Source organism: Amblyomma maculatum, chromosome 11, assembly GCF_055883805.1.
Source record: "Amblyomma maculatum isolate TAMU_Amacu chromosome 11, ASM5588380v1, whole genome shotgun sequence".
Classification (NCBI taxonomy): domain Eukaryota; kingdom Metazoa; phylum Arthropoda; class Arachnida; order Ixodida; family Ixodidae; genus Amblyomma; species Amblyomma maculatum.
In genome coordinates this window covers 6,268,180-6,293,552 of record NC_139354.1, presented here as the reverse complement: position 1 = coordinate 6,293,552, position 25,373 = coordinate 6,268,180, and the positions used below count along the sequence as shown (strand labels likewise).

Here is a 25,373-nt window from a genome sequence, read left to right as displayed (position 1 = left end):
AAATCAAACACAAGCGCACATTTACGTTCAGAGAATGCTGTTAGACTTCCCCGATTCATACCCTGTCTTCTTGAGAAAAAACAATTCAAGCCAAATAAAAGTTTCTGAATTTCCCAGCGCACACTTCGCCCCGCTCATCCTGTCCCCGGCTGGGGGGGACGACTCAACAGCTATGGTATGCATTTATCTCACCGACGGCACACCGCACAAAATCGCCCATTCCCCGCATTGTCCCAGCGCCGGCAATTATAACATCCTGATCGATGGGAAACGCATGGTCATGCGCTGCACAGTCACATCTTCTTTTCATTTCTTTTAAAGTACTATCCTCAACTGACAGACTGGATGTCCTGCGAAGACATTTACTTTTCCTCACAAACGGCAGCAAGATTTCAACCCTTCTGAGCCACTGCTGAAAGCAGAACTCACCTTTATTCCCTATCGAGTCGCCCTTTTTCCCTATTTTTTCTTTTTTTTTCTTGCCCTCAAATCTATCCCTTGTGACCGGAATCAACGTGCACTATTCTGACACTAACGCAGGTCACGAAAGAGCAGGATTCTCCGCACACTGCCAAGTGTTTCGAAACACTGGCGAACATGGCGCACGAGTTTGAAATACACGGCTCATTCATACTTTGTAATCTTTTTCTTCTATATATTTTCCCCGACATGAAGGCGTTGCTAAGCATATGATATGGAGTTTGAAATGCTTAAGATGAGTCGAGTCCTGCATTTTTCTGGTGGCTGCAATAAGAGGGTTTCTTTGTAAATATGGTTGCGGCTGATTCCCTACAAGTCACTGGCGAAATGGAATTCACTCGGTCTGTGAACCACACTAACGCATACTTTGCAAGTAATCGGTCAGCATATCTCGCATATCTGTATAAATAGAATTTTAGATGGCTACTTCCTGTGTAGCCGGAAAGCTCGTAATTTTTGCCTCCTGTTACGGGCATTTAAGCAGAGTTAATAAATGACCTCGTCATTTAGAGGAGTCAGAAGGGAAATATGGATATGACGTCGTTGGCGCTTTCGGAAACTTGCCGTGGGAAGGCGCCACTGGTGGACTAAATAGAACTAGTTATTTCTTCTTGCCGGTCCAACACAAATGACGTTTTTAGAAGTTTATCAAACTACTGCAGGTGACGCGATAGTGAGCTTGCCTTTCTTGAGACCATAAATCAGAGGGCGGGATTTAGAAGCTTGGGGCCCTAACAGAGTTCCGAAAGTTATATCTATATATATATATATATATATATATATATATATATTGCGAATATCGTGTCAAGCGTAACTGATGTATATTTTTCGATAGTTTGCTATCTCTGCACTTATGAGCAAACACCGGTACTTTCAAGCGAAAGCCACTTTTTCAGATGCGCAATAAGCCACTGATGGAAGTTAACGCATTCCACTCATGGATTACGCTGATGGAAACTGACGTCGAACGAGTGCGTACTGTCAGTCTACGTAATGGCATCTTCGCAATCACGTATCAAAAAACCAACTGCGTTTTCGCTTGGCTAAAGGTTGTTTCCTATCAAAAGAAATAGAGGATAGCACAGAACGTGTACGCATGCAAGCACGCACGACACCAAACTGTGCGACCATTTCGGAGTTCCCCAACAAACCTCTCATATGGCGTCGAGGCGAAATTGGACACATTATGCACATGCTTTATTTTTGTTTTTTGTTCTATGCCCCATGGATGAATGAATGTACGGTGCGTGGTTCTTTAGAGCTATGAACCACTGCTGTTCTAGGGGCGCCTCACCCAAAATCAAGCGCATCACATATTTTCGGCAGATTTCCGGGCGCGATGTCGATCGTGTGCCACAGAGACATTCAATTCGGCGAAGATGCGATACACACTATCGTATAACTGTATCCCGCTAAGTGCTAAGTGGCAGCGTTCGCGTTGCCCCTGGTAACGCCGACTAATCGAAGTGCCTCCCGTTCCACGCACCTTTATGTCCCTCAATTTCCTTGTTTACACCTTTTTGGATTTCCATTGGCTCTGTTTTGGCCTTACTCCCTCTCCCTCTCTCCACTTTAGGTATGGGGAAGAGAAAGGCACGCGGCATGGTACAGCAAGAGGACACTTTGCGTGTCAGTTGGCAATCGAGTGCTTGCCAGGCCTTCCTGCCGTACACACGCGTTGTCCGACGCCGGTAGGTTCCGCTCGCTTCGCCACTACTTCCTGCTCTCATTTTCTCACTTCCGCCCACGGAAGCTTCCACTTCGCGTCCGCTTGTCATGTTCCGTTCGTCTCTACCTGTCCTAAACCGCTGTAACACCCACACGTCGATGTTGGCGGCCAGGAACCCTTTCTCGAGCGAAATACCCGTAAAAAGTTGGCTCGCTAGAATATTTGACAAAGAAGGCATGAAGAATTACTCATATTTTGCGCTTTTCTTTGGTTTCAGTCGAGTAAATGCACTTCGGGGGTCTATTTCGTATTACGTTTCTCTGTGATAAGAACATAATTGGATAATACTGCGGAGTTCACCGGTCGCGAACCCTATGTGCCGTTGTTATATCTATATCAGGCACCCCTGCTGAACCCTCGGCGACGATGCTGCATTTAAGAGCAGATATAGTAGAAAATGCGTCGTGTAACGCAGTGACCCTATTTCGCAGCTTCAAGTTCGGGATAAGGGTGGGAAGTGTAGGCTATATTAGTGGAGAGTTAGCCTTTAATCTTTCGACCGTAGGGCAGCGTGAAACAACTCCCAAAGGTTGGTTTGGTTTCCTTTATGGGGTTTAACGCCACAAAGCGACTCAAGCTATGAAAGACGCCGTAGTGGAGGATTCCAAGCTTCCAAAGGGTGACGAATTATAGTAATATAATAATAATTGGTTCACAGAAAAGGAAAGGCGCAGTATCGGTCACACCTCGCCTTTACTTTCCTGTGAACCAATTATTATTAGAGATTAGAAAACTTGCTTTCCTAAGTAAAAGGGAAAGGGGGAGGGGGGGGATCGCATATTAAGATGATTAAAGGTGATTAAAATAGGTGTTTGTCTTAATATGGACGCTATCTGGCTGATGCGAACTGTGGTGATATATAGCAGTAAGTATAGTCGCTGTAAACATTTAAATAAATACGTTATGGTCTAGTCTCTTTCATGCCATCGTCCTAACCACCCTCATTAACTTGCCTACGCTCACTCCAGGACAAAACCTCTACTATATCTCTCCGAATATTTCGGTCGTGTCCTAGTTGCTTTCACTTGACCCTTGCGGACTTGTTAATATCATCCGCCTAACTAAATTACATTTAATTTCTCTTGGAATTGGAATACAGCAGTTTACGTACCGTGAGCGATAACTGGTTACCATTCTTTCGTATTAGATGCCTTGCACATAAATTTTCTTTTATCTTGATTTCAAATAGAACATCAGTACCTCGAGTATGGTCCCTATAGCCTACTCTGGAAGCTGCTTTCCTCATAATGCTACGCTTACATTTTCCTTGGATAGCTCTCTGCGTTGTCGTCAATTTGAGGTAAACCTTTTCGTTAGCTTCCACGTTTCAGCCCCATATAAGAGCATCGGTAAGACGCAGCTGTTGTATGCTTTTCCCATGAGAGACACAGAGGAAAGCTAGGAAAGCAGAGGGTGGCTGCTAAACGTGCTCCTTATCAATTTGATTCTTCTAATTCTTTCAGTTACGTTGTAAGAAGCAGACGCAACTAAAGATAGACGTGTTCTATTACTACTTCCAGCGTCTCGCTACCAATCGCAAACAGCTCTTCACTTGTGAGGCCATTAGCATAGCTTGCCTTCTGTACAATTGTTAGGCCTACCGTTCTTGTCAATCATCCTTTACGATTCATGTCCTGGGTTAATCAGCAAAACAATGTCATCAAAGAATTGCAGGTAACTGATGTATTCTACATTACCCACTGTCCGTAGCCGTTCCTAATCCAGGTATCTGAATAGCTCTAAACAGACGTTAAATAGCAGCGAAGGGATCGTGTCTCCTTGCCTAAAACTCTGTCTTAAGTGGATTTATTTCTTCCTCGTTTGAAAAGTCATGCGTCCGAAATGTTCTCCGGCGTTAAGTGACGTCCGCAGACTTTATTGTCTACGGGTATTTGGGCTGATAATACGTTTCTTTGCGGCGTATATCTCAATCTTGGAATCGGTGACCTCCGATGTAGCAGCAAAGGTCTCCCTCTAAAACGCACTCTCCCATGGTTTGAAATAATCTGTTAGCCCTCAGTGCAATCGACAAGTAGGGTTGGCTCTTTGAGAATAAACTCCTGTGTTATCAGTTAATTAATTTTACATTGATATTGACAGATATATGTCTGGCACGTTGAAGGGCTTGTTTTAATGCAGCTCATAGCAATAGGCTCACGAAGAACGCTCGCCATGAACTTCCATCAAATGCCTATATTTGCCACCTTCTGCCAGGAAATTAGTTGTACATGGCGAAGACCTTATGACTTACAGCCATCAGTTTATTCAGTGCATTACTGAAGCCTCTCTTCCTGTCTTAGGTGTTGGAGTTCGATAGTGGTTTGGTTTATGGGGTTTAACGCCTACAAAAGCGACTAAGGCCATGAGAGACGCCTTAGTGGGGGTCACTAGGAATTCCGGCCACTTGGTGTCCTACAACGTGCATTGACATCAAACAGCATACGGGTGTCGTGCTTTCCGCCTCCAGCGAAAAGCGGCCGCCGAGGCCTGGGGGCCCTATAAGTGTAATTAAATCAATTAACTATATTCCTCCCCGTCGTGGTGGCGCAGTGGTTACGGCACTCGACTACTGTTCCCATGTTAGCGGGATCGAATCCCTGCCGCGGCGGCCACTTTTCGATGGAGGCGAAAAGCAAGGCGCCCGTGTGCTGTGCGATGTCAGCGCAATAACCCCAGGTGGTCAAAATTTCCGAAGCCCTTCACTGCAGTGTCTCCCATAGCCTGAGTTGCTTTGGGACCGTAAACCCCCAAACCAAACCAAACTAAACCATAAACTATACTCGTATTGTTAAAACAAGTTAGTAGGGAAGGTAGACTATTACAACACATCAGGAATGCAAAAGCTGCATTGAAACGGTTTTTACCCGTCACCCTCGAGAGAAAATAAAGTTTGAGTTGATTTGGTTTTAATCTCAGCCACTCTTTCCTGTTGAAGGCAAGTGTACCATTATATTTTGAAGTTATTTTGCTAATCCTGTGCTCAATGCAGTCAATCGCAGGTACTTGAAGTCACTCCGCACTCCAGAACCAGTGCCCTAAAAGCAGGTCTAGAGCGCGTAATCTTTAGCTTCTTTGCCTGATGGCCACCAATTTCACCTTGTCGCAGCCAATTGTGACCACGCCGACTCGTCGATTATGAAGGTCTAGCTTGGAAGTCGCTAATGCTGTCTCCCCTCCTGCATATATTTGTGTCAGACAGTCTGAACTCGGAAGGAGGCCTAAATCATTGACCTAATATTTGGAGGGCGGTGGCTGATTCCGGACATACATGGGACGGACCAGTACATTCCCAACACGCGCCAATAATGGGCCGGTAATATGTGCTGTATAGGTCGTCGGGTTTACGTGCGAGGACTGCAGTGCTGAAGACGCCTTCCAGCTATTGCAGGAAAGCCATTTCGTTTGAATACCAAGCGCATCACTCTGGGAACCAGCAGTGAAACAGAGAACGGGAGCTGGTATTGTGCCAAAACATTCCCGAACACATGACAACGTGGTAACTATATATACGCATTCAGTAAGAAGCGCGCAGCGATATTAACTGCATTCTGTTTTCCTTGTTCAGTTAACTTCTTGGCTTCTTTTTGCCTCGTTACAGAGTTTAGGTGGAAATAAAAAGGTGGCTATCTAAGAGCCGCCACTGTCTTCTAGTGAACGCACGTTACAAAAAGGGAAGCAGGGATTAAGAGACGAAGGTCTGTAAGCAGAAAGAAGCCGGAAATTAAATTTACTCTACTGAACGCAGAAGCCAGTCACACGCTGAATAGAAATACTCAGGTCTGGTAGTTTGCAATCAATCAATCAATCAATCAATCAATCAATCAATCAATCAATCAATCAATCAATCAATCAATCAATCAATCAATCAATCAATCAATCAATCAATCAATCAATCAATCAATCAATCAATCAATCAATCAATCAATAATTGAGTTCCATAATATAATAAATAAAGAATTACATCAAGCCAATGTGAATTCAAACATTAAGAGGAACATCAGTTCACAACTGGGCTTTGAAAGCCATAACACGCAACTTAGTCTACGTGCTAAATAAAACGAAAACCGTGGTTAAATTCCGTCCGTTCCCTGTGTTTACTCAAACTTGTTCGCATTGATAGTTTCAAGCTTCAATAATCGAAGAGACTTAGACGTCGCGTCTGAGTCTGAGACCTCAAGCCGTCTTGAACGCATTTAATTGTAGGGTTAACTTTTAATCCAGGCTGATCCTCATTGTGTCTTCCGCTCCGCTGTAATGGCCTCCTCAACGGACGCGGACGGATTCCGTTCATTGGAAACTGCTCCCACGAGCCATGGACTCCTCATTTGCATGTGGATCCGTAAGAAATGGCTCAGCGGTGAAGGGGCACCTACTGGGTTTGTGCTTTGTCGCCTGTCTTTTGCAAACATTTTCCTCAAACAAGTCTTGATAGGGCATACGCCACGAAACCTTTTCCTCAAACGCTCCTATAAATCTGTGTCTATTTGTCATTCAAAAAAGCTTACTGAGAATGATAGTAATCAGCATAAAAAGCTGGACGTTTGGGATCGCGGTGTCAGCGACCCCACCAAACAAACAAACAAACAAACAAACAAACAAACAAACAAACAAACAAACAAACAAACAAACAAACAAACAAACAAACAAACAAACGAAACAACGAATGAATGAACGAATGAACAAAAGTTAAGAAATACAAAAGTAGCAGTATAAATAAGTAACGAAAAGCGAGCAAGAAAGAAATTTGTTTGCTTGAGAAGGAACACCAAACTACAGGTGAAACAACAGCGTGTGTATTTCTGTACCCACAACGTGAACGCCTGCCGAAAACTAATCCGCTGAAAACTTGAAGGTTGCATCGATAGTTATGGACGTGACATACATAACAGGAGGCGCATTGTCGGGAGAGCCCAATGTCGCCAGATCATGCTGCAGGCATCGCAAAAGCGACTTTAGGGCGATATACTGTGTGCGGCGCTCATAGTGCCCGCAGGGAAAGCTGAGGTCACCAGTCAATAAACCCGAACAAATGTTTACCCTGGACATAACTGGATTTCGAGAAAGTGGGAGGCTGCCAGGCGAAGACCACAGGCTAGCACAGTTGCTGCTGCGGCGCCGTTGCACATAAAGCGTGCGAGCGCATAAAATGTTCCAATGCTTACGCAATTCGATCGCGTCTGTATTATTACCACATCGCAAAGGAAAAATAAAGCACGCCATAGATAAGCCAATGAGCTATAGGTAACGTCACGCCTTGAGTCACGCATACTAACGCGACCACAAGCGTCTTTGTGTTAAGTACGCCAACTGCATAATGAAGCTCCTTTGCAGCGTTAGTTCTTAATATTAGATGTCTCTGATATCTACTTATCGTCTGCATAAAATTACATCATCACATAGCAAGATTACATTATGCATAATTTTAAGTGACATATATGGCCCGCGGTATGTATAGCGTTTAACGTACAAAAACGAGATTGGTTACGACAGACGCCACTTAGCGGCGGTCATTTCCGCCATGTGGAGTTTTTGAAAGTGCGCTGACCAGAAAGTAGACGGGAGCCTTCTGATTTGCCTCTATCGGTACGCGGCCGAAGTGGCCAGGACATTACTCCAGTCCTCGGGATCAGAAGCTGAGTGCTTTTAGCACTGAGCCATCGCGAATTAGTTAAGTGGCTAACTATGAGCATGCAGTCATGTGTAGAGCATGTAGAATGTGTCACATACATAACTACCTTACCCTTTGGTTTATCCCCCCCCCCCCCCCCCCCCCCCTCAACTAAGGTAAAACCGAAGAACATTACAAGAAGGTTGCCCGTCTATCTAGGGGCCGTGCATCACGTGTTCACACGTCACTGCAAACTTGTCTGCGGCCCAATGACGTCAAGCGGACTCGGCTGACCAAAAAAGCAGACGGCGCAATGGACGAACCGAAGTTGCATGACCACTTTAGAGCGATCGGAAACGCCTGGAAGCAGGAAAGGGAAGCTTTTAACCGCGCGCACCTCAGGCCTATACCAATCCTGTCATGCCTAAATTCCACCACTCACCCCTCCATACCACTATACCGAACAATCGAAGAACCAAAAGGCACAAGTGAAAAGGCCCGTCTCCTATTATCCCATGACTATGTGAGTCCCACTCCCATTCCCACCACATGTAATCCTCATATCGGAAAATAAACTTTTTTTGTTTTTAATTCACTGAGAGTCGCAAGCTGCGCGCTTTCGGTATAGTGCCTAGAATATCTAGCTGTATACCTGCGGTGAGGGAGTCTATTTCCTGCAGCGGAAATAGGCGAAACATTGAGAACAGCGTCACCACACCGCGCGCATAGCTTCGCAGTCCCCCGCTAAATCAAGCTGCAGAAAAGGCATTTGACATTTTTCTCTTGATCGGTTCGTGTGCACGTCCCACCGGGGTGGCGCAGCGGTTACGGCGCTCGACTACTGTGCCCAAGGATGCGGGATCGAATCAGAGTAGGCGGCCGCTTTTCGATGGAGGCGGAAACCGAGGCGCCCGTGTGCTGTGCGATGTCAGTGCACGTTAAAGAACCCCAGGTGGTCGAAATTTCCAGAGTTCTCCACTACGGCGTGTCTCATAGCCTGAGTCGCTTTGGGACGTTAAACCCCACAAACCACAAGCCAAGTAATCCGTGTGCACAAGTAATGTGCGACCCGCGGACCGACGTTCTTTCGCATGAATCGGCCTTAACTCATGAGCCGGAATGGGAGGAGGGAAGAATAGTCTGCAGCGCGAAAATCCATGCACTGACGACTGAGTACTATGTTAATAGATTCATATCGTACAAAGAAGGACTTTGTGCGCACTTCCATGCACATCCCAACCTCAAGAACATCCTTTGCTAGTGTCCACGCATTTACAGCAGAAAGAAAACATCCTAAAAGCCATATCAAGGCACATAAGGCCCGAGACGACTCCCCGTTCTTCTGTGAAGCAGTCAGCGCAAAATACAGAGGATGAAGGACAAAAGAGAAGACACATAGGACAGTCACGAGGGATTGTCCTCTATGTCCTCCCTTTTGTCTTTAGTCCGAATTTTGCGCTGACTACTTCACATTATGCAAGATCAACTAGCCCGGCAGCTTGCTCTACTGTTCTCGCCCTTCTGTCGAAGTCTGAATTGTTCCTATTGCCACTCTTGGCACAGCCCGTTCGTGACCTGGTAGGAGAGGAGTGGTGATTCTCCTTTACTGGAGGTATAACCAGGCTTAAAAGATATCACTAAAGTTATTATCTCGTTTTACTTCTCTCAACTCTCTACGATAAAGACTTGCGCGGCCTTCTGCACGTGAACATCACTTTTCACAAACAGGTCCTTCCCATGAAGCAACACTCTATGCACGAACTATAAAAGCGCAGGAGATTGCACTTTATCTTTTGACTCCTTTCCATCGCACAAGACCATCAACAACTCCCACGCATGTCTGCCGCTTCCATGTCCCTCCACGAGGCAATTAAATATAATTAAGTCTTCCGGTGCACGCACGTTATTAGCTTCAGAATAGCTTTTCTCAACTGTTTTATCTTACAAGAAATATGAAAAGAAAAAAGAACGAAGAGAGTGAGTATGTGCAACACGAGAGGGGCCTCAAGGAATATGAGAGAAGGAGACATCGATTGCAACGCGTGCGCGTGTATGGTACGCAGCACGAGCGCAGCTGACGACAGTCCCGGCATATGGGCGGACGACAACGATGGTGCCGTCGTCTCAGCGCGAAGCGGCCTCCTCGGAGACCGCAGCTGGGCCCTGAATGTCGGCGCCACGCGCGTCACTGGCTCCGAAGATGCGGCGAGTGCAGCAACGGCAGCTGCAGCTAGCAGCGCCGGCGCGGCACCGAGTGTCCGCCGAGTTCGGGGGCGCAAACGGCAACTCCTGGAGAGCCTCGGACAGTTACAGTCAGGGATCGTGTTAGACACGTCTCATGGTTTATTTCCCAGGCTTGATTAAAGTGGTCTGCGAAATTTCTTAGAACTTAAAGTACGAAAGTAAAAATCCGCTCCAAAAGGTCACGGGGAAAAAAAAAAAAAAAAGACAGCGCCTCGCAAGACGTAACAACAACAGTATTTGCAGCAGTAATGTTTCTTTTTTTCACACGATGTGTCGAAAAACAGCTGTACATTCCCAAATATTATGACAGAGATGGTAGAGTGTACAGAGAGCTCTGCGAATAGCAGCAAATATGATCGTGGCGACGATTTCCGAGCAGCAGTGTCAATACATACCCTTGCGTAACCACAGAATGGGCTATATCGAAAGTTAAATCGATGAGGAACATCATGCTTTACCTGAAATGGCTGTAAAAAGACTTACATAATTGTTTTTCTTCGTGCGCCGTGAATCAGACGAGAACGAGTTGTGCCTGCGGTCAAATTGGCTTCCTTCAGGCTTCCTCCAGCCAATTTCCAAACCTTTGGTTGTTATTCTGCTTTTTCGGTTATAAATAAAATCTTAAAATTTCGCAATCAGCCTTGAAAGTTGGTTCCAAAATTGACTATCAGGGTTCGCCAAGAAGGCGTGAAAGAAGTATCTTGAAATTCTTATAGCGGCGCTCTTAAGCGCTAGTTCGGCGGTTGAGCTGCATCACGGCGCTGTGTACATATCCCTTTCTGTACATAACCGCTTGTAATAAATACCAGGTCTGAATAAAAAAAAAAAAGAAAACCGTTGATGCCGTTGCAGGTGTAACCGAGAGTGAGTCACGAGCCACGAGTCACAAGAGTCCCGATCCATACAAAACTTCACAGAAGAAGAGAAAGATCCAGAACTTTTCTTTCTCTTCTGGGAAGTTTCTTGGACAGTGAGAAAAATAAAGAGCGCTTTTCCACTGCACATACATACATACAAGCACCTCTCATGTTCTTTGCCACGATATGTAGTAAAACAACGCTGAAATAGCCAGGCTCAAATTTTGCATTATGGAGGACTGTAATCGTCCTTTTTTTAACATAAGGGCGCGCTACGACTACATAGCTGAACACGAAAGGAGATGCAGCAGAGGTCACTGACCTTGAGGCCCCCGAGGCGACGACCAGGTCGTAATTACCCGAAGTCTTGCGAAACGGAGTGGCCCACATATTCCATGGTGCGACAACGCCTGAGTCCTGCCTGAATAATTCGGGGCAGCACCCGCTTAAGAACAAACCGGCACACATGCACTTTTTGACGACGCTGGCACACTTCCCACGAAAGTTGCTGCGCTGGACTCCTCCGTAACGTAGTAATGCCGTTTGCAGAACTTGAGCAGGTACACGTTCTATAGTTTAACAATACTGTTCGAAGTTTCAGACGAAGAGTGTTTGACGACGAGTGTGACTGTATATAATCGCTAGGCCGTAAACACTTAAGCGACTCTAAGGTTCCTTCCTTAAACCTCTAGATTTTTATCTAGAAGGAGTTCTAGCGGCAGGAGACGACTACCAAGGTACTAGCCTGGCAACTTGGTACCCTGCGTCTTGCTATAAGCGTTGGGGAGGACTACGAGTATTTTTATATTTCATAACCGCTGTGTTCCTTCAGTCATTTCAAGTCCTTGGTGTATAAAGGGGATTTTTTTCTTGGCAACATGATGTCTCTACGACAGGCGCTAAATGTTGCCTTTGATATGAAAGCTCTCTTGCCTCTTTAGGCGTGCGTTAGCATTTTCATAGGATCAAAGAGAACTGCATTTCAACAAATGAACGCTAAAGATTGCTTTCTTCTCGTAGCCTAGCAATAATGCAGTCACCGGCATAACAACCCGCATGTTCTGAGGAACTGGCACTTTGACAGCGAAAATAGTGAAGTAAGGCGTGTTGAAAGCACAAAAACAATAACAATAATTAAGCGACTCTTTGAAGCAAGGTGCGAATCAATTTGGAAACATCGATCGAAATTGCAATACTGTCACGCTACTCGCTCCTGCAGGTCCTTCTCGGTGCGCACAAGAAGTGGCTTTTTAAGAACCACTTGACGTCAGTGCCCGCTGAGCGCTACGCGCTTACATTTACAAGTTTTATAACCGCTTGTATGGCGCTGACGTCAGACGAAAATAGCGATGAAACCGCTGGTCCTTAGCTGAGAAACGTACAGCCTGCCTGGCTCTTTCGCAAGCCTGCGCACTTCGCTGAGCCTCCGTATCGCGTCTGTTGACATCCGCCGAAGCCGTCACATCAATATACAAAACGATCCAAGAGTCTCCAAAGCGCACAAGTCACCTTGCTCGCGATCGGCGTATGGAGGTCTCAAGAGCCGCACTCTTGAAATGCACTTGATCTTTTTCTCCCGTTGTCTTCTCCGTTCTTGAAAGATAAGAGCAGGTTCATGTCATGCTTTCGCCATTCCAGTAGATGCGTGACTCAATGCCATTTAGGATGAATGACCGGAAGAAAAACAACTACGCGTAGTGACAGTCACAGAGAGGCCAGTTGCTTTTCACCTCGTCTCGAACGCAGGGTGCATCTTCGAACTGCATGGTTCAGGCCTTGGTTTATCGTTACGAATACCGTTCACAGGCACTGAGAAAACTCTAAAGCCCTCTTTGATGCGGATCTCGCCCACGATTTGACAGTGTAGAGTGCGTTCACCCTCACCGCTGTGAAGAACCAAGTTTCAACGAAGCGAACTACTCAAGCTGTTGACTGTATGCGTCGAATGGCTGTGGCTAGTACTGGAAACATTTCTAAGCGCTCAAGCCGGATACGTGGCTACAAAAGTCTTTTTCCGGAAGCAGGTGCTCAAAGGTCACTCCACTCTTACATTCAGAGGTTTCCAGTGCATTCTAAAGTCAGCTTAAAGCATCGGACATGAACGTTCACGGTTATACCAGGAACGGTCGTACACTGAGACCGACGGCACGTTTGCTCCTGCCCTTACAACGAACGTGCCGTATCCGTCAAGAAGGGCTAAGTAGAGAGCCACATGTGACTGCTCCTGCAAAAACTAAATATTTGACTTCAAGTTCTTCTAAAACGTCTCTGCACACCACAAGCAATGTTCTTTTGTCAAAGGTACCGTGCCGTATGGGCTCCATGTTTTCGTGTTTTCAGCAGTAGGCGGTGACAGTTGCGATGGGTTCCCACATATTTTCACATCTTTATCCTTAGCCTTGAATTCCGTATAATGTTCAAGACTGATCGATCGGAAGTGTCATCAGAACATCATTCACAGGCTTTTAGTAACACTTGAATATTTAGAGAGAATCATTCACTCAGCGCTGATCCTAGGAGACACCACTCTAGCACACCATCTGCACCACGCTGCTGTCTTGCCGTCTCCTTAAGGTTTCGCTGTTCTCTTCGCTAGACGGAGGAGGAGTCGCGTATCTCGCAGTGGTCACAGCTCTGACTTCGCGGGCACTTCGCTTCGTGACGTGGCAATAAATCCTGGCGATCCGCCGGACGCAGCAGCATTCACGAGCACGTTGTCACCCGCATTTCGGCGTGTTTTCGGCTCGACGGCGAAGCGCCGAAAGCATCACTGATGGCGCCTCCAGCTGCACTCCAGAGCGCATACTGATGGCCCTATTGTGAGTCCGCTCTACGACGGTCTAAAGGCGATGCCAGGTCATGTGTTCACGCGCAGCTGCGAGCTTCATGACGAAGCCGCGAAGCGGCTGAGCTGCTATTTTATTTTCTACTATTTCAAATGAAAACATTCAGCAGCCGCCTGTGAGCGTGGGCGTAGTTTGAGAGCAGAAAAGGAAGAATAACAAACCGATAGGCAGAGAAAGTGAACAAACGGATCTGAAACGGAAGGCAGATGTCCGCTGTTGCTCCACCAAGCTGTGAGTTTGAGACCGACCAGATGGCCGCTGCACTACGCATGGTGTGAGGAGGATTCGTTTGAAGGGTTGAATTGGATTTACAAACAGAAAAGAAGGCTTTTGCATAGCTATAGCAAATTTTTTCTTTCTTCTTTCTCGTGCTTAAACGGCAGTTAGCTGTCGCCACATATTGCTCAGCGGGGCGATGCTGGCTGCGATAGGCGCGTGTGTGCAAGCTGCAGCTTCGCCTCTGTAATGACAAAAGAAGGTGATCGGCTGGGTTGTTCCCGTTTAGTTACGAACTACGTCTGTTTGTTTTTATTGTGCACAGGTACGTAATTCTCATTCGCGAGAAACGTCATCGTGCTTTCTTGCATTCTAGTTTAAGTTTTGGGCTTCTAACTTCGTGAAGGGGTGTTAACAGACACAATTTATAAGCAAGCCTTTTGTCTCTTGCAGCAGAATTCGTGCTCGTCATGACGCTTTTGTTTACACTTTCTTAATTTGTGTCTTGCATTGTTTAAATCTAAGCATTGAATAAATTGTTAATCACTGTGTACACGCAAAGTATCGCCTGTAAGGGAGAAAATGAGAAGGACGCATGCGAATAAAAATATCCCTCAAGCTGGATCATGCTGAAAGGCTTCAATATAACGGTTTTGAGCGCGCAGTGTAAGCAATCACTCCAATAAATCTTTCATCCCACAATACTATTTATAATAGATATCACCGAAGGGACAGTTGCACCCTGTGGCGCAGACACGCACAAACTGGCAGACTGAAAACGTCAGGACATAACATGTATAGGCTGTCCATCTGCTCGACTCTCGGTATCAAACACATGTGCATATTCAGAAACCCAGCGCCGTGAACAGCATAGATGTCACCCATATCGCTAGCGCCTTTGGTCTTCACGCGTTCTTGCAACCTCCCAGCAGAGTGCAAACGTCTGGTACTGCATGGGACCGACTTTGTCGACATGCTCCAATATTAGGCCACTAGATTGGGCTGACTGGGACCCATTTTTGCTATTTTCACATTCTTTCTGGAAAGGCAGCTGGCCACTAAGCTTCTCTTTCCGACCTCATTTCTATTTTTGTTGATGATGATGAAGATGACGTCTGATAACCGACATCAATATAGCTAAATCCTTCCCTGATGACAGGGTCTAGCCTTTCGCTGGACTCCGCTGATGACGGTCCACTTGAAAATTAGGACACAGACCAACAAACAAGACCAGACAAAAAAAATAGTAGAGAATTCTGCAGCTTTTGCAACTGAACTAGTTATGTCGCACAATGAGCAATACGAGGAACAAAAAGAAAAAAAAAAGCAGTGTTACTACAACAGCCGTAGCATCGTCATCTGCTTTTCTACAACGTGTACCCGACCATCCGAAATGTTAATCATTGCAGTTTGTTAGTGTTTCAAGTGTATCCCCACCCCTTATGTAAAACCCCGTGAAAGGGGAACTTTGAGGAATAAAAACTGAACTGAAGAGTTGCCGTCATTTCTGTAAGGCTATAGGCTCCAAAACTCTGCATGAAGAATGCTGCGCCAAACGATGACCGTGACGATTACTATAAAATGGAGTAGTAGTACCGTCACCTGCACATGGACTCGAAAAAAAGGCGAGATTCGCACTCGAGGAAAGCCGAAATGCGGTCGACCAGTCGGAACCTCATCTTGCAAATTTAGACTCGGCAATTAAACAACATTCCGCTGAGCCACCCTGGCGAATAAGAAAGAATATGCGTGACATGTAAAGCTTAACAGCTCATCTAGTCTTACGAGTGAGGAGTAACAGCTATAACCATTTGTGCAGTTAAACCAACCGCCAACAACGTGTAATGAGGTATTAGCCGATTACTTGATCATCTAGAGCTTTACACAGAGCTGGTTTTATTTTATGCATATTTAAGACAGAACTACGTAAGTTATCCAGACTTTGTTGATCAATATTCTCCATTTCTCGATCACAAAGAAGCCAAAAGGAATGCTGTTTCTACTTTCGTTTTACTTTCTAGCCCGTGAACAGATCCCCAATGTTATTTATGGGAATGCCCACATCCCATTCGCGTTCCTCCCGTCAAGCACCCCACCCCCTCCTCCTGGGAGGCTTCCCTTCTAGCCACTCAACCTGCAGATCAGTTGCGGCTAGTCGAGCGAGCTAAGCTAGAATGAGCAGCCAGAGGGCTCCTGGAATAAGAGGTCCTCCTGGGAGTATTTACATTTTTGTTTGAATAAAGTTTTTTTCTCCTCCTCCCCAATGTCCGCGCTAATCGGTGCTCCTAATGATGCCCTGACGAATTGCTGCTATATTTAATACTGTGTAAGGCTAGATACGTGTGAAAAAGCATGGCGATCGAGTATAGTATTTCAACTAGCAATACCGCCTTACGTGCTCCGGTTTAAACCAGCGTGCCCAATTGTGCTTCTTTGACGAGGGGTGGGCATTAACAGAGTTTCGATCCCAAACTATCGGAATTATTTTTGTGGACATTTTCTGTATGTTTACAACAGTCACGGACGATTTAGAGATCTTACCTTTACTCTTCAGTAGTGCGTTGTTTAGAACGCAGGCCGCAAATACCTTGTGACCTTAACGAGAGCTTACTCCTGCTTGTAACGAGCGAACTAAGTGAGACTGCCTGGTATGGCAGCTTTGAAGCATACTATGCAGATGCATACGCAAGACCTCTGTAAATGCCTCATACGCACATGCATAATTGTGTGCACTTTATTTGAAAGCCATCAAACTGGAGGGGCGTTGCCTGTGGGATTATATGCTTTTAAGGCCATTGAAGCATATACATTGAAAGAGGTCTGCCTTTCAAGTCATCTGTATTATAACATAAAAAAATTGGTCGCCTGCTCGCAATAACAAGCGTATCCTCAAGCTCGACATACTAGATACTGACTTTGCTGCTAAGACGATGTTACGCTGATTAGGTCCCGAGTATTTCAGAAATACTCTGTGCGAATGCGACTATATAGGGAGACTAAAGTGAGCACGCTTGCACACGCTTGCGTACACAGGGAGACTCAAAAATAGGCGCACACGCAAGCCAGTAGCAATGGCGCTGCGTGCGTCAGCAGACACATGTGCAAAAAGCAACCAGGTGTCGCACTTCCACTATAATATTATCCATACATTTTAGCAAACAAACGTACACAGAGACATACAAACACAGGTGCGCGGAAATCGACGTGGATATATGGTTCAACGAAATTTGCTTTTCCTTGGTTCTAAATTCTACACCACCTGCGCAGTCGTTTTGAGCGCTGTTTAGGAAGTCGGACTCTCTTTCATATGCAGCCTTATTAAAGCTGTCAACATGTCATCCTTGTAAAGGCATGCAGTGCATAACTGCGCAGAGATGACTGCATGATTCCAGCGGCGATGATCAGTTACTGATATCCGAGAGCTTAACATGAAGGCATCAGGTATCAGTCGCGTGTCTTTAACACAGAAGCTATTAAGACCGGCCGCCTCTTTACGCATTCTTCTTAACAGAACACACTCTGCGAGCGTGTACTCGCTAGAAAAGGCGGCCTGTAGTTTACAAACGGAGCGGAGCATTGTCATGAATGCATCCTACGAAATGATTGTGCGAACGTCGTTCTGCTATTTCTTATTAAGGCGAGTCTTACTTGGCTGTGTCTGCGAAAACATGTTCCCAAAGCATCGAAGCAAAGCATGGAAGCAGAATGTAACCTGTGATTTGACGCTGCAGTGAGACGAGACTGGTAGTAATTAATGTGTATGTAATAACAAGTGGCATATAAATGTCATTTCATGCCTAGTCAGGTCACGCGAGTCAATATAGCTTAGTCATGAGTCATAGTTACTTGTCATGAGTCGGTCAGATCGGAGATATGACTTGCATGATTATGGAGCAGACCATGACTAGTGTCTAGTCACGACTCTCAAAAGTTCTGAGCCAACGCACGTGATTTCGCATTTCTCCAATGCAGATCTCAACAGTGGTCTCAAAGCTTTTGGGTGAGAGTACTGTTGACCATTTTTTTTTTACAAATCATGGCACTTGCGAGCGTATTGAGAGCCAAAGCCAATGTCTCTTCTCACAACTTTTATACCCACTCACCCCCTTCCCCCAGTGCAGGGTAGCAAATCGGTTGCTGTTACGGGTTAACCTCCCTGCCTTTCCTCCTCATCCTCCTCCTCCACTTATGGCCCCGTTGACGGACAGCTGGGAGAAGACCGTTCTTGGAGCGTACTTTTCTTAAAGGGACTCCACTTCCCTATGGTGTACGAAGCTATTGAGCTGATATGGCTGGATGTCTGCGGTTTATGAACCTCACGGTTTGATTTCAGATATGATATGCGTCGTTGTGTGTGAGTGCATTTTAACGCGATAGCGTTAAGGAGCTCGTGTTGCAGAAAAGCCGGTGTCGTCGGCGTCGGCGGCGTTGGCCGTGAGCGATAAATCCCGGCATGCACTTCATAAATAAAAAGCAACTTCCAAGATGGGCTGGGTGGGAATCGAACCAGGGTCTCCGGAGTGTAAGACGGAGACGCTACCACTCAGCCACGAGTTTTTTTTTTTCTTTATTGCCGACTTTGACATTTGAAAGTGAAATCAGAAATACAGTGTTCGATGCTTGAAAGCGGTACAAAAGCGCTTCTAGTGAATGCGGTGTTGCCTTAGAAACGTGCCGTAGAACGTTATACTGCGGTGTATATCTGTAATTATGAGCATGTTACTTACAGAAGTCGCAGTTACACGAGTAGCGAAGTACATTTCCGCTACATTTCTTCTGCGCTCTGCGCACATGCACAGCCATCTTGCGGCAAACACAGAAGAACCCCTCCTCGCAATGTGCGGCGCTGCCCCGACACGTGGCGCGCCACTCGCCCCTGACGTTTCGCCGTGCACCCTCACGGGTTGTAGAATCAAGCGTCTTTCCTTTCTTTAGATCACTATCTTCGCTCACCTTTGTGTGACTCAAGAGCATACCGAGCGAATGAGTGGGCGGTGCGAACGAGGTGCAATAACGCTATCACGTTCCACTCTTGAAGGCGAAGCTTAAGCGCCCTCCAAATTTTTACCTTGCTATTTCACCTCCGCAACTTTCCTTTGCATTATCGCCCTCCCCTGGTATATGATAGGCAACTGTTCATATGATAGGTTAGCCTCTCAATCCCTTCTTTTTCTACCTTTTTTTTTTTGACCCAGGCTAACTCTCGCACTCGTGGTTTTAGAGACTGGCACTCCCTAAATTTGCAATCACGTTGCTTTATGCCAGATATACGAAGCTCCTATAGGTGTCATGGAGTAACTTGCCATCGCAATACAGGCGAAAATGAGACGACAGAGCACAAATGAAAAGTAAAGCCATTACAGATAATCAATGCAACTCCCGCGTCTCCGGTACGCAGCTCTGCACGTTTCATTGCTTCCACCATAGATGCGTAGCACTGCACCACACCAATCTTAATTCTGCAGGTGTGTGGGTGGGATGGTGAGTGAGACATTTCAGAAAGTCGGCGGATGTGGCCGGGACCTTTGAAGAATGACTGTTGGTACGTGGGTGTGAGCTAGGCACTCTTGGGTGAGAGGTGCACGTACGGGTTCCGAAAGTAGCTGAAAGGTGCAGGCCTCGCAAGCAAACGGGCAATGTTTTAGAGCTCCGCCTTACGGCGGTTAAGCCGCGTTGACGTTAGTGCCGTTGCTGATGTAACCGAGCGAGTCACGAGCCACCATAGAGCTGCGAGCCAAAGAGGATTTCTCAGAAGAAGAGAAAGAACAGCCACGAGCTCTGCGTCGCTCGCTCGTGCCTCTTCTTTTTCGAAATTCTGTTTGGCTCGCGATAAAATTAAAGAGCGCTTTATAACTTCACGTACACACATACAAGAATCTCAGAAATTATTTGCCTCGGTATATCGAAAAAACGCTGAAATAGCTGCATGCGCTCAAATTTCGATTAAGGCACTATCGTTACACGTCGTTACAATATTTTAGCTCCAAATTTTTGCCTTGAGCTGGAGAAGAGATATATTACATGAAAGTAAGTGCAAAATGTTTACGGCAATAGATTTTTTCCAGGATGACAGGACAGGGTTCGAAAATGATGGACACAAAGGAGATCCCCGTGCGACAGCAGACTTTCTCATGTTTTAATGCTGCGCTGTTTGAGGTAATGCTCTAAAATATTTTGTGAAGCGAAAGCAGGAGTTAATTGGGCAGGGAGGCTTGTAGAAACATTTGCATTTTAGTTCGACGTACTTCCAATTTTTTCTAATGAAGTGCTTAGTATCCATTGATATACAAAAAACTCATATCATGATGTCCTGACTAAGACGCACATCACAAGTAAATAATTATACCGCTGATCAGGTTTTATACATGTTGCCGGTCAAATATCGTTTAGGGCATTAAATTAGAACGCATCACAATTTTACCTTCCGTGAAAGTAATGTTTCTCTTATCTTTCTTTTTTGCAAAGCGCAGAATGAAAGAAGCCACAGTTTGAGGAGACGAACCGGTAAAATGGTATTTACCGTGTTGCATATGACGTGGACTTCAGTAAAATAGAATCTGTAAGCTGTGCAAACCGACTGTGCAGTTTTTCTTTTCATTATTATCTTATCTTCTAATGTTGCTCACTTTATTCCCAGATGCAGGAACAATATTTACAAACAGGGAATGTATATGTCGTCATGAAGTCCAGCATATTATCATATCACATTGTCACATTATCCAGGTGCCCAGCCCCCGCGCTGTGCATTGCAAAAACTTGGTGCCTCCTTCTTTGGTCCAAAGGTGTCGCTACCATGTGTGCGTAAAATTCAGATGGCCATGGAAACCTGACACAACTGTGTTTGCATCGCTTTTAGTGCTTGAGTTACTCCATTTTCGGCGGCTGACAGATCCGTATATGCTGCAAGAACGAATATTTAGTGTTTGTTGGCGTACGTAAAACTTAATAAAGCGCATGTGCGGAAAACCGGCGTAGGAGCATCTCACTATAGGCTGAGATCTATACTCTCAAGCACACAATTCATAAGAAATCAACGTTTCGAATTGGTTCAGCAAGAACAGTAAGTCTGACCACTGCTGATCTCTTCCTTTTCTTCTTTTTTTGTTTTGCTACAGGTGGCGTTACAAACGTAGGAATGCATCCCGTGCATTGCGCTCTCCTTAAACGCAATAGCGAATAGCACTCTTGATTGATTTCGCAATGTACCGTCGTTCACGTCTTTTTCTCATCGGCAATGCTACCTGCAGTGGACGCTGGCCGGTTGTATGCGACAAACACGCTATAAGGCAGCTTATCAGTTCGTTAAGCAAGCAGAAATGTGCGCTAGTGAAGAGTACCTGTACAGATCATTCTTCGCGGAGGCTTCCAAAAGAAGGAGAATTAATCAACTCACCTACAGAAGAGCCAGTCCAGCACAGCAGGCGCAACATGAAAGAGAGAAAGAGAGAGAGAAAAAAAAAGAAAGATATGCGTGAGTGTGAAACAACCATGCCGGCAGTAAAGCTATTACTTTCCACTTACAACCCTTCGAAGGTAGAACGCACCAAGGTGCAAAAAAAAAAAGAGAAGATTAAAAAAACATACGCTTTCCAGGCGAAAGTGCTCATAGCATACACCGACGCGCATTGTGACGCCGCATCTTCAAGTCCAGTTTACAGAGTCAATTTTCGAATTCGGCTGTCAAAGAAAGTATGCCGATCAATCAGCATCTCATCGCTGTAAGCTTGATTTGTACCCCCCCCCCCCAAAAAAAAAAAATGATAGAAAAGGTCACTTTGATATTTCACACACCATCAGCGCACATTCGCTTACTTCCAATAAGTACGGCATGCTATATTCAAGAGTGCAAAGTCAACATCCCATCCTTTCATATGTATTTTTTTGAGCTTGTAATGTCGCGATCACTGTACCAACACTATGAGACACGCCATGAGAAGGGATTACGAACCAATTTCGAGCACTCAGATTTATCGAATGTACACCCGGCCAATTCATTAGTAGTAACGGTCACGACAGTCGACACTCCGGCGCAGAGACGCTGAGCCGAAGCAAAGTGCAAATCGGGAAAAGGAAATGAGCGCGTGGGCGGAATCATGCTGCTCGAGCGAGTTTCGTCTGCTTGGCTGTTCTGCTGTGTCGGAAACAGCCCATCGAATCAGTTTCATGTCCGAGTTCTGCGAGCGCATGTTCTGTCTTGCTGTGTGCTTGTGGCTTCGGTGCGGATTTGTAACGTTCTGAACACTACACTTTTCTCCAGTTCCATTTGCAGGCACTATCAAGAGAAGGTTTCTTTTCAAATTACGAAAGTGCCGATACTTAGTGTCCTCGACAATTATTTGCTCCGAAAGCAATGATTGCATATGGTTATTGGGAACGGTGAGTTGTTTATTGCAGATGGGTGTTCGTTAAAGACGTCATACGCACCGTATGCAGCGGTAAAAGCAAGTAGTGAAAGCTTCTTGGGGCTCAAATGCATACCAGCTGATTGTGGGCAGGTGCTGCATCGCACTAATCAGAGCAGCTTAGCCGACCAGGCTCACTGCATCAGCAGGGATTGTGGGCATGCCTTGCCCTCACTTGTCCTGTCATCTCTTACATGCTCTGGTGCAGCAGCGCCAGGCAGTTGACGTTCGTGCGGTACTGTCGAACAATTGGGGGTGTACACTGACATTGAACAGCACAGAGGCGTATTTGTACTTAGATTTCATTAACACATGAGCAGCGACACGGCGAACAATTCGACTTTGCGTACTCTGGCATAATGATTTAAGTGTTTTCAAAACCTTATATATTATCCCCAAGAAGCTCGTAAAGGTCAAGTGCAAATCATTTTGTCAGTTTATTTCGTTCTCTTTGTGTATCCTGAGAAAAACGAGAGGAGTTCGGTCGGCCGTGAAGAGAGCTTTCGGTTTCCTTCCAACGGCAAATAAAACAGAGCTGAGAATGTACTATATGCTTCTTTCCGACGTTGAGTCCCCATCTTCGTTAGTGGAAAGAGCGGGTACTTCAAACAACTCCCACGTCATGCCACCGACTCTGCCACCAATTCTAATGGTGCCGAAAAACGACCGCATCTCCTTGGATTTCGTTAGATCCGGTCCAGCCGGAAGAAAGCAGTGTGCTTTCCGGTTCCGGTCAGTTTTACGCGTCGCGTCACGCGTGATAAACAGCGAGTGCTAGCAGAGAAGGTCTTCGCGGATATCAGATCACATCCGCAGAGGATGGGACCTCCAAGTAAATGCGTCATTTCCGGCAATCAGGAGAAAAAACGGAAAAGCGGGAGATTCGGGTACCGAGGCAAAGTGACCAGGCTTGCTATCGGAATCTTATCAAGATGCTCTCACAAGGACCATTATTTTTCGACCTGTTTTAGCGGCATCATGAACGATAAGAAGACGCAACATCGCACGCATAAAGCGCACAAACAAGATATAAAAATGGAAGCCAGCTAAAACGAAGCAAGACGACAACTGTTTTAAATACTCCAAGGGTGTTAATTTTTAATGTCCATTGTAGTAGAAAGAAGAATCTGCTAGGAAGAACATAAAAGTGATGCATGCGCATCAGCAAAGACTGAAAGACTGAGCAGCTGTGCCAAAGGCCGCAGAATATAATGATGAATTCATCTCCCACACTCTTAGTTTGTTATACCTAAAGAGTCGCAAACTATAAACTTTTTGTCCTTCCACCTTTGAAAAATTAGTAGACCGATGCCGGCTGCGATGCGACGCCCTGTGTTCATCGAGAGCCTTTAAGACACCGCGGCGGGTGCTAGAAAAAAAAAAACGATAAAATTGAAATAGAGAAGGAAATTCGATGAAGAATAAGGTGCAGTACTGATCATCTATCGTTCAGAAAAATATTCAGTTAGAGATGTTTATCGGTGTCCGCGACTGAATACAGATATCTCAGCTGATATAATCTCAAGATTACGAGAAATTTCGGTTATTGTGCCAGGTTTTTTTTTTTTCGTTGCTCTTTTTGCGTCACCAATTCTTCACTCGTTGCGTTTTTTTCCTTGCTGGCTCGTTTTTCAAAATTTGACAAGCCGATCTGTAAAACTAATCTTCATCATGGTTTAAAATAAACCTGCGAGTTTGCCCAACTGATTAACATAATTAGCAAGCACAATTGTAATCATGTGTAGGTTGTTCCTACATCTGCTTGCCTTTATGTGTCGTTGAAGCTGAAAATAAGTATTTACTGTTCGTATTAGCGCTTCTCATTAACGCGCCAATTCCCAACTCAGTAGCACGTCCAGGTCTGCCGATTTGCAAACGAAAAGCCATAAATCGGTTTTAACTCTACAGGAATTCTCAAAGCCTAATCATAATAAGTGTGATGACGTCATCGTTCTATTGTATTCCTATTCAAACTGCCGAAAAAAGAATGTTACCTCGATGGCGAAAAGTTTTGCAAATAGGTATAAGGTGAAAAATAATCTCATTTTGTCATTCGGGTCATAGTATGGATGTAATGATCAGGCCTGACGGAACTCCTCCCGTGAAGCCAAGAATATTTATGAGCGCTCACACTCGTCACGAAAGATTTATGCCACGCTGAACTCATTCACTGCCGTGAGGAAAACATTGCTTTCAATGGTGAAAGACAGTCGGAAAGTGAGCCGACGCCGATCCTTGTAGGGCCATTAGCGGGCGCGTTAGAGTTCGGCCCACGCCACAGGTAGACCTGGTCTGAAAGCACACTCGTGTACGCACTCCTAATGCCCCGCTAACGAACCTCTAAAGCGGAAGGTGAATGTCGTTAGTTCCAACAGTTGGGAAGTGCGCTTGGGACCATAGAAGCGATGCTTTAACCTAGCCCGAACCGTTCAAGCGGTTTGGTTAAACGAGGCAGCGCTTAACCTAGGCGTGAAATGAAGGCCTGAGTTGAGGGGGCGCAAAACTCTTTTCGGCAAACAAAACCCTCGACGGAACCGCCAATTCAACAACTTTTCAACAAAAACGCATTAACGTGATTGGAGTGACTTTCGCTGGGCATATATGTCCAGAGGAAGTCGATCCGCTCATATTAATGACCATATTAGAGAAGGTTACGCTACTGCGACCACATACAGTCTCAGAACGAGGGATGTGCTCGTTGTAGTTTATAATCCCTGTGGCTGGACGAGTGCTTGAAGTCCTTGATTCCTCCGTTATTAGTGACGATGTAGGATACCCACGCCAAGGAGGCCATCTTATTAGACGCCTTTCATGGAACGCATTTTGCTGGAGTTTTAACTCTTTAAAACCTAGCAATACAATGCAAAAGTATGTTGCTTGCTGATTACTTGCAAGGTGTGCGTAATTCTCCGAAATGGCCCAGCTTCGCTCGGATCCATGGCGACGCGTGCACTGCTTAGGCGAGACCTCGACCAACAACCAGGTACGTGA

The 25,373-nt window shown here is 45.6% G+C and overlaps 1 protein-coding gene across 2 annotated transcripts in view; it reads right to left on the bottom strand.

Moving 5' to 3' along the window:
• rdgA (retinal degeneration A) overlaps positions 1-25,373 on the bottom strand; it is a 540,908-nt gene that overhangs the window by 267,790 nt on the left and 247,745 nt on the right. The window contains exon 1 of one of the 2 annotated variants that reach the window (XM_084583556.1): positions 11,241-13,729. The exons of the other annotated variant lie outside the window; for it this stretch is intronic. Within the exon in view, the coding sequence (XP_084439682.1) occupies positions 11,241-11,386 (146 nt within the window). The 5' untranslated portion in view covers positions 11,387-13,729. Of the gene's footprint in view, positions 1-11,240; positions 13,730-25,373 lie in introns of those variants that run through there. 2 annotated transcript variants of the gene reach the window in all.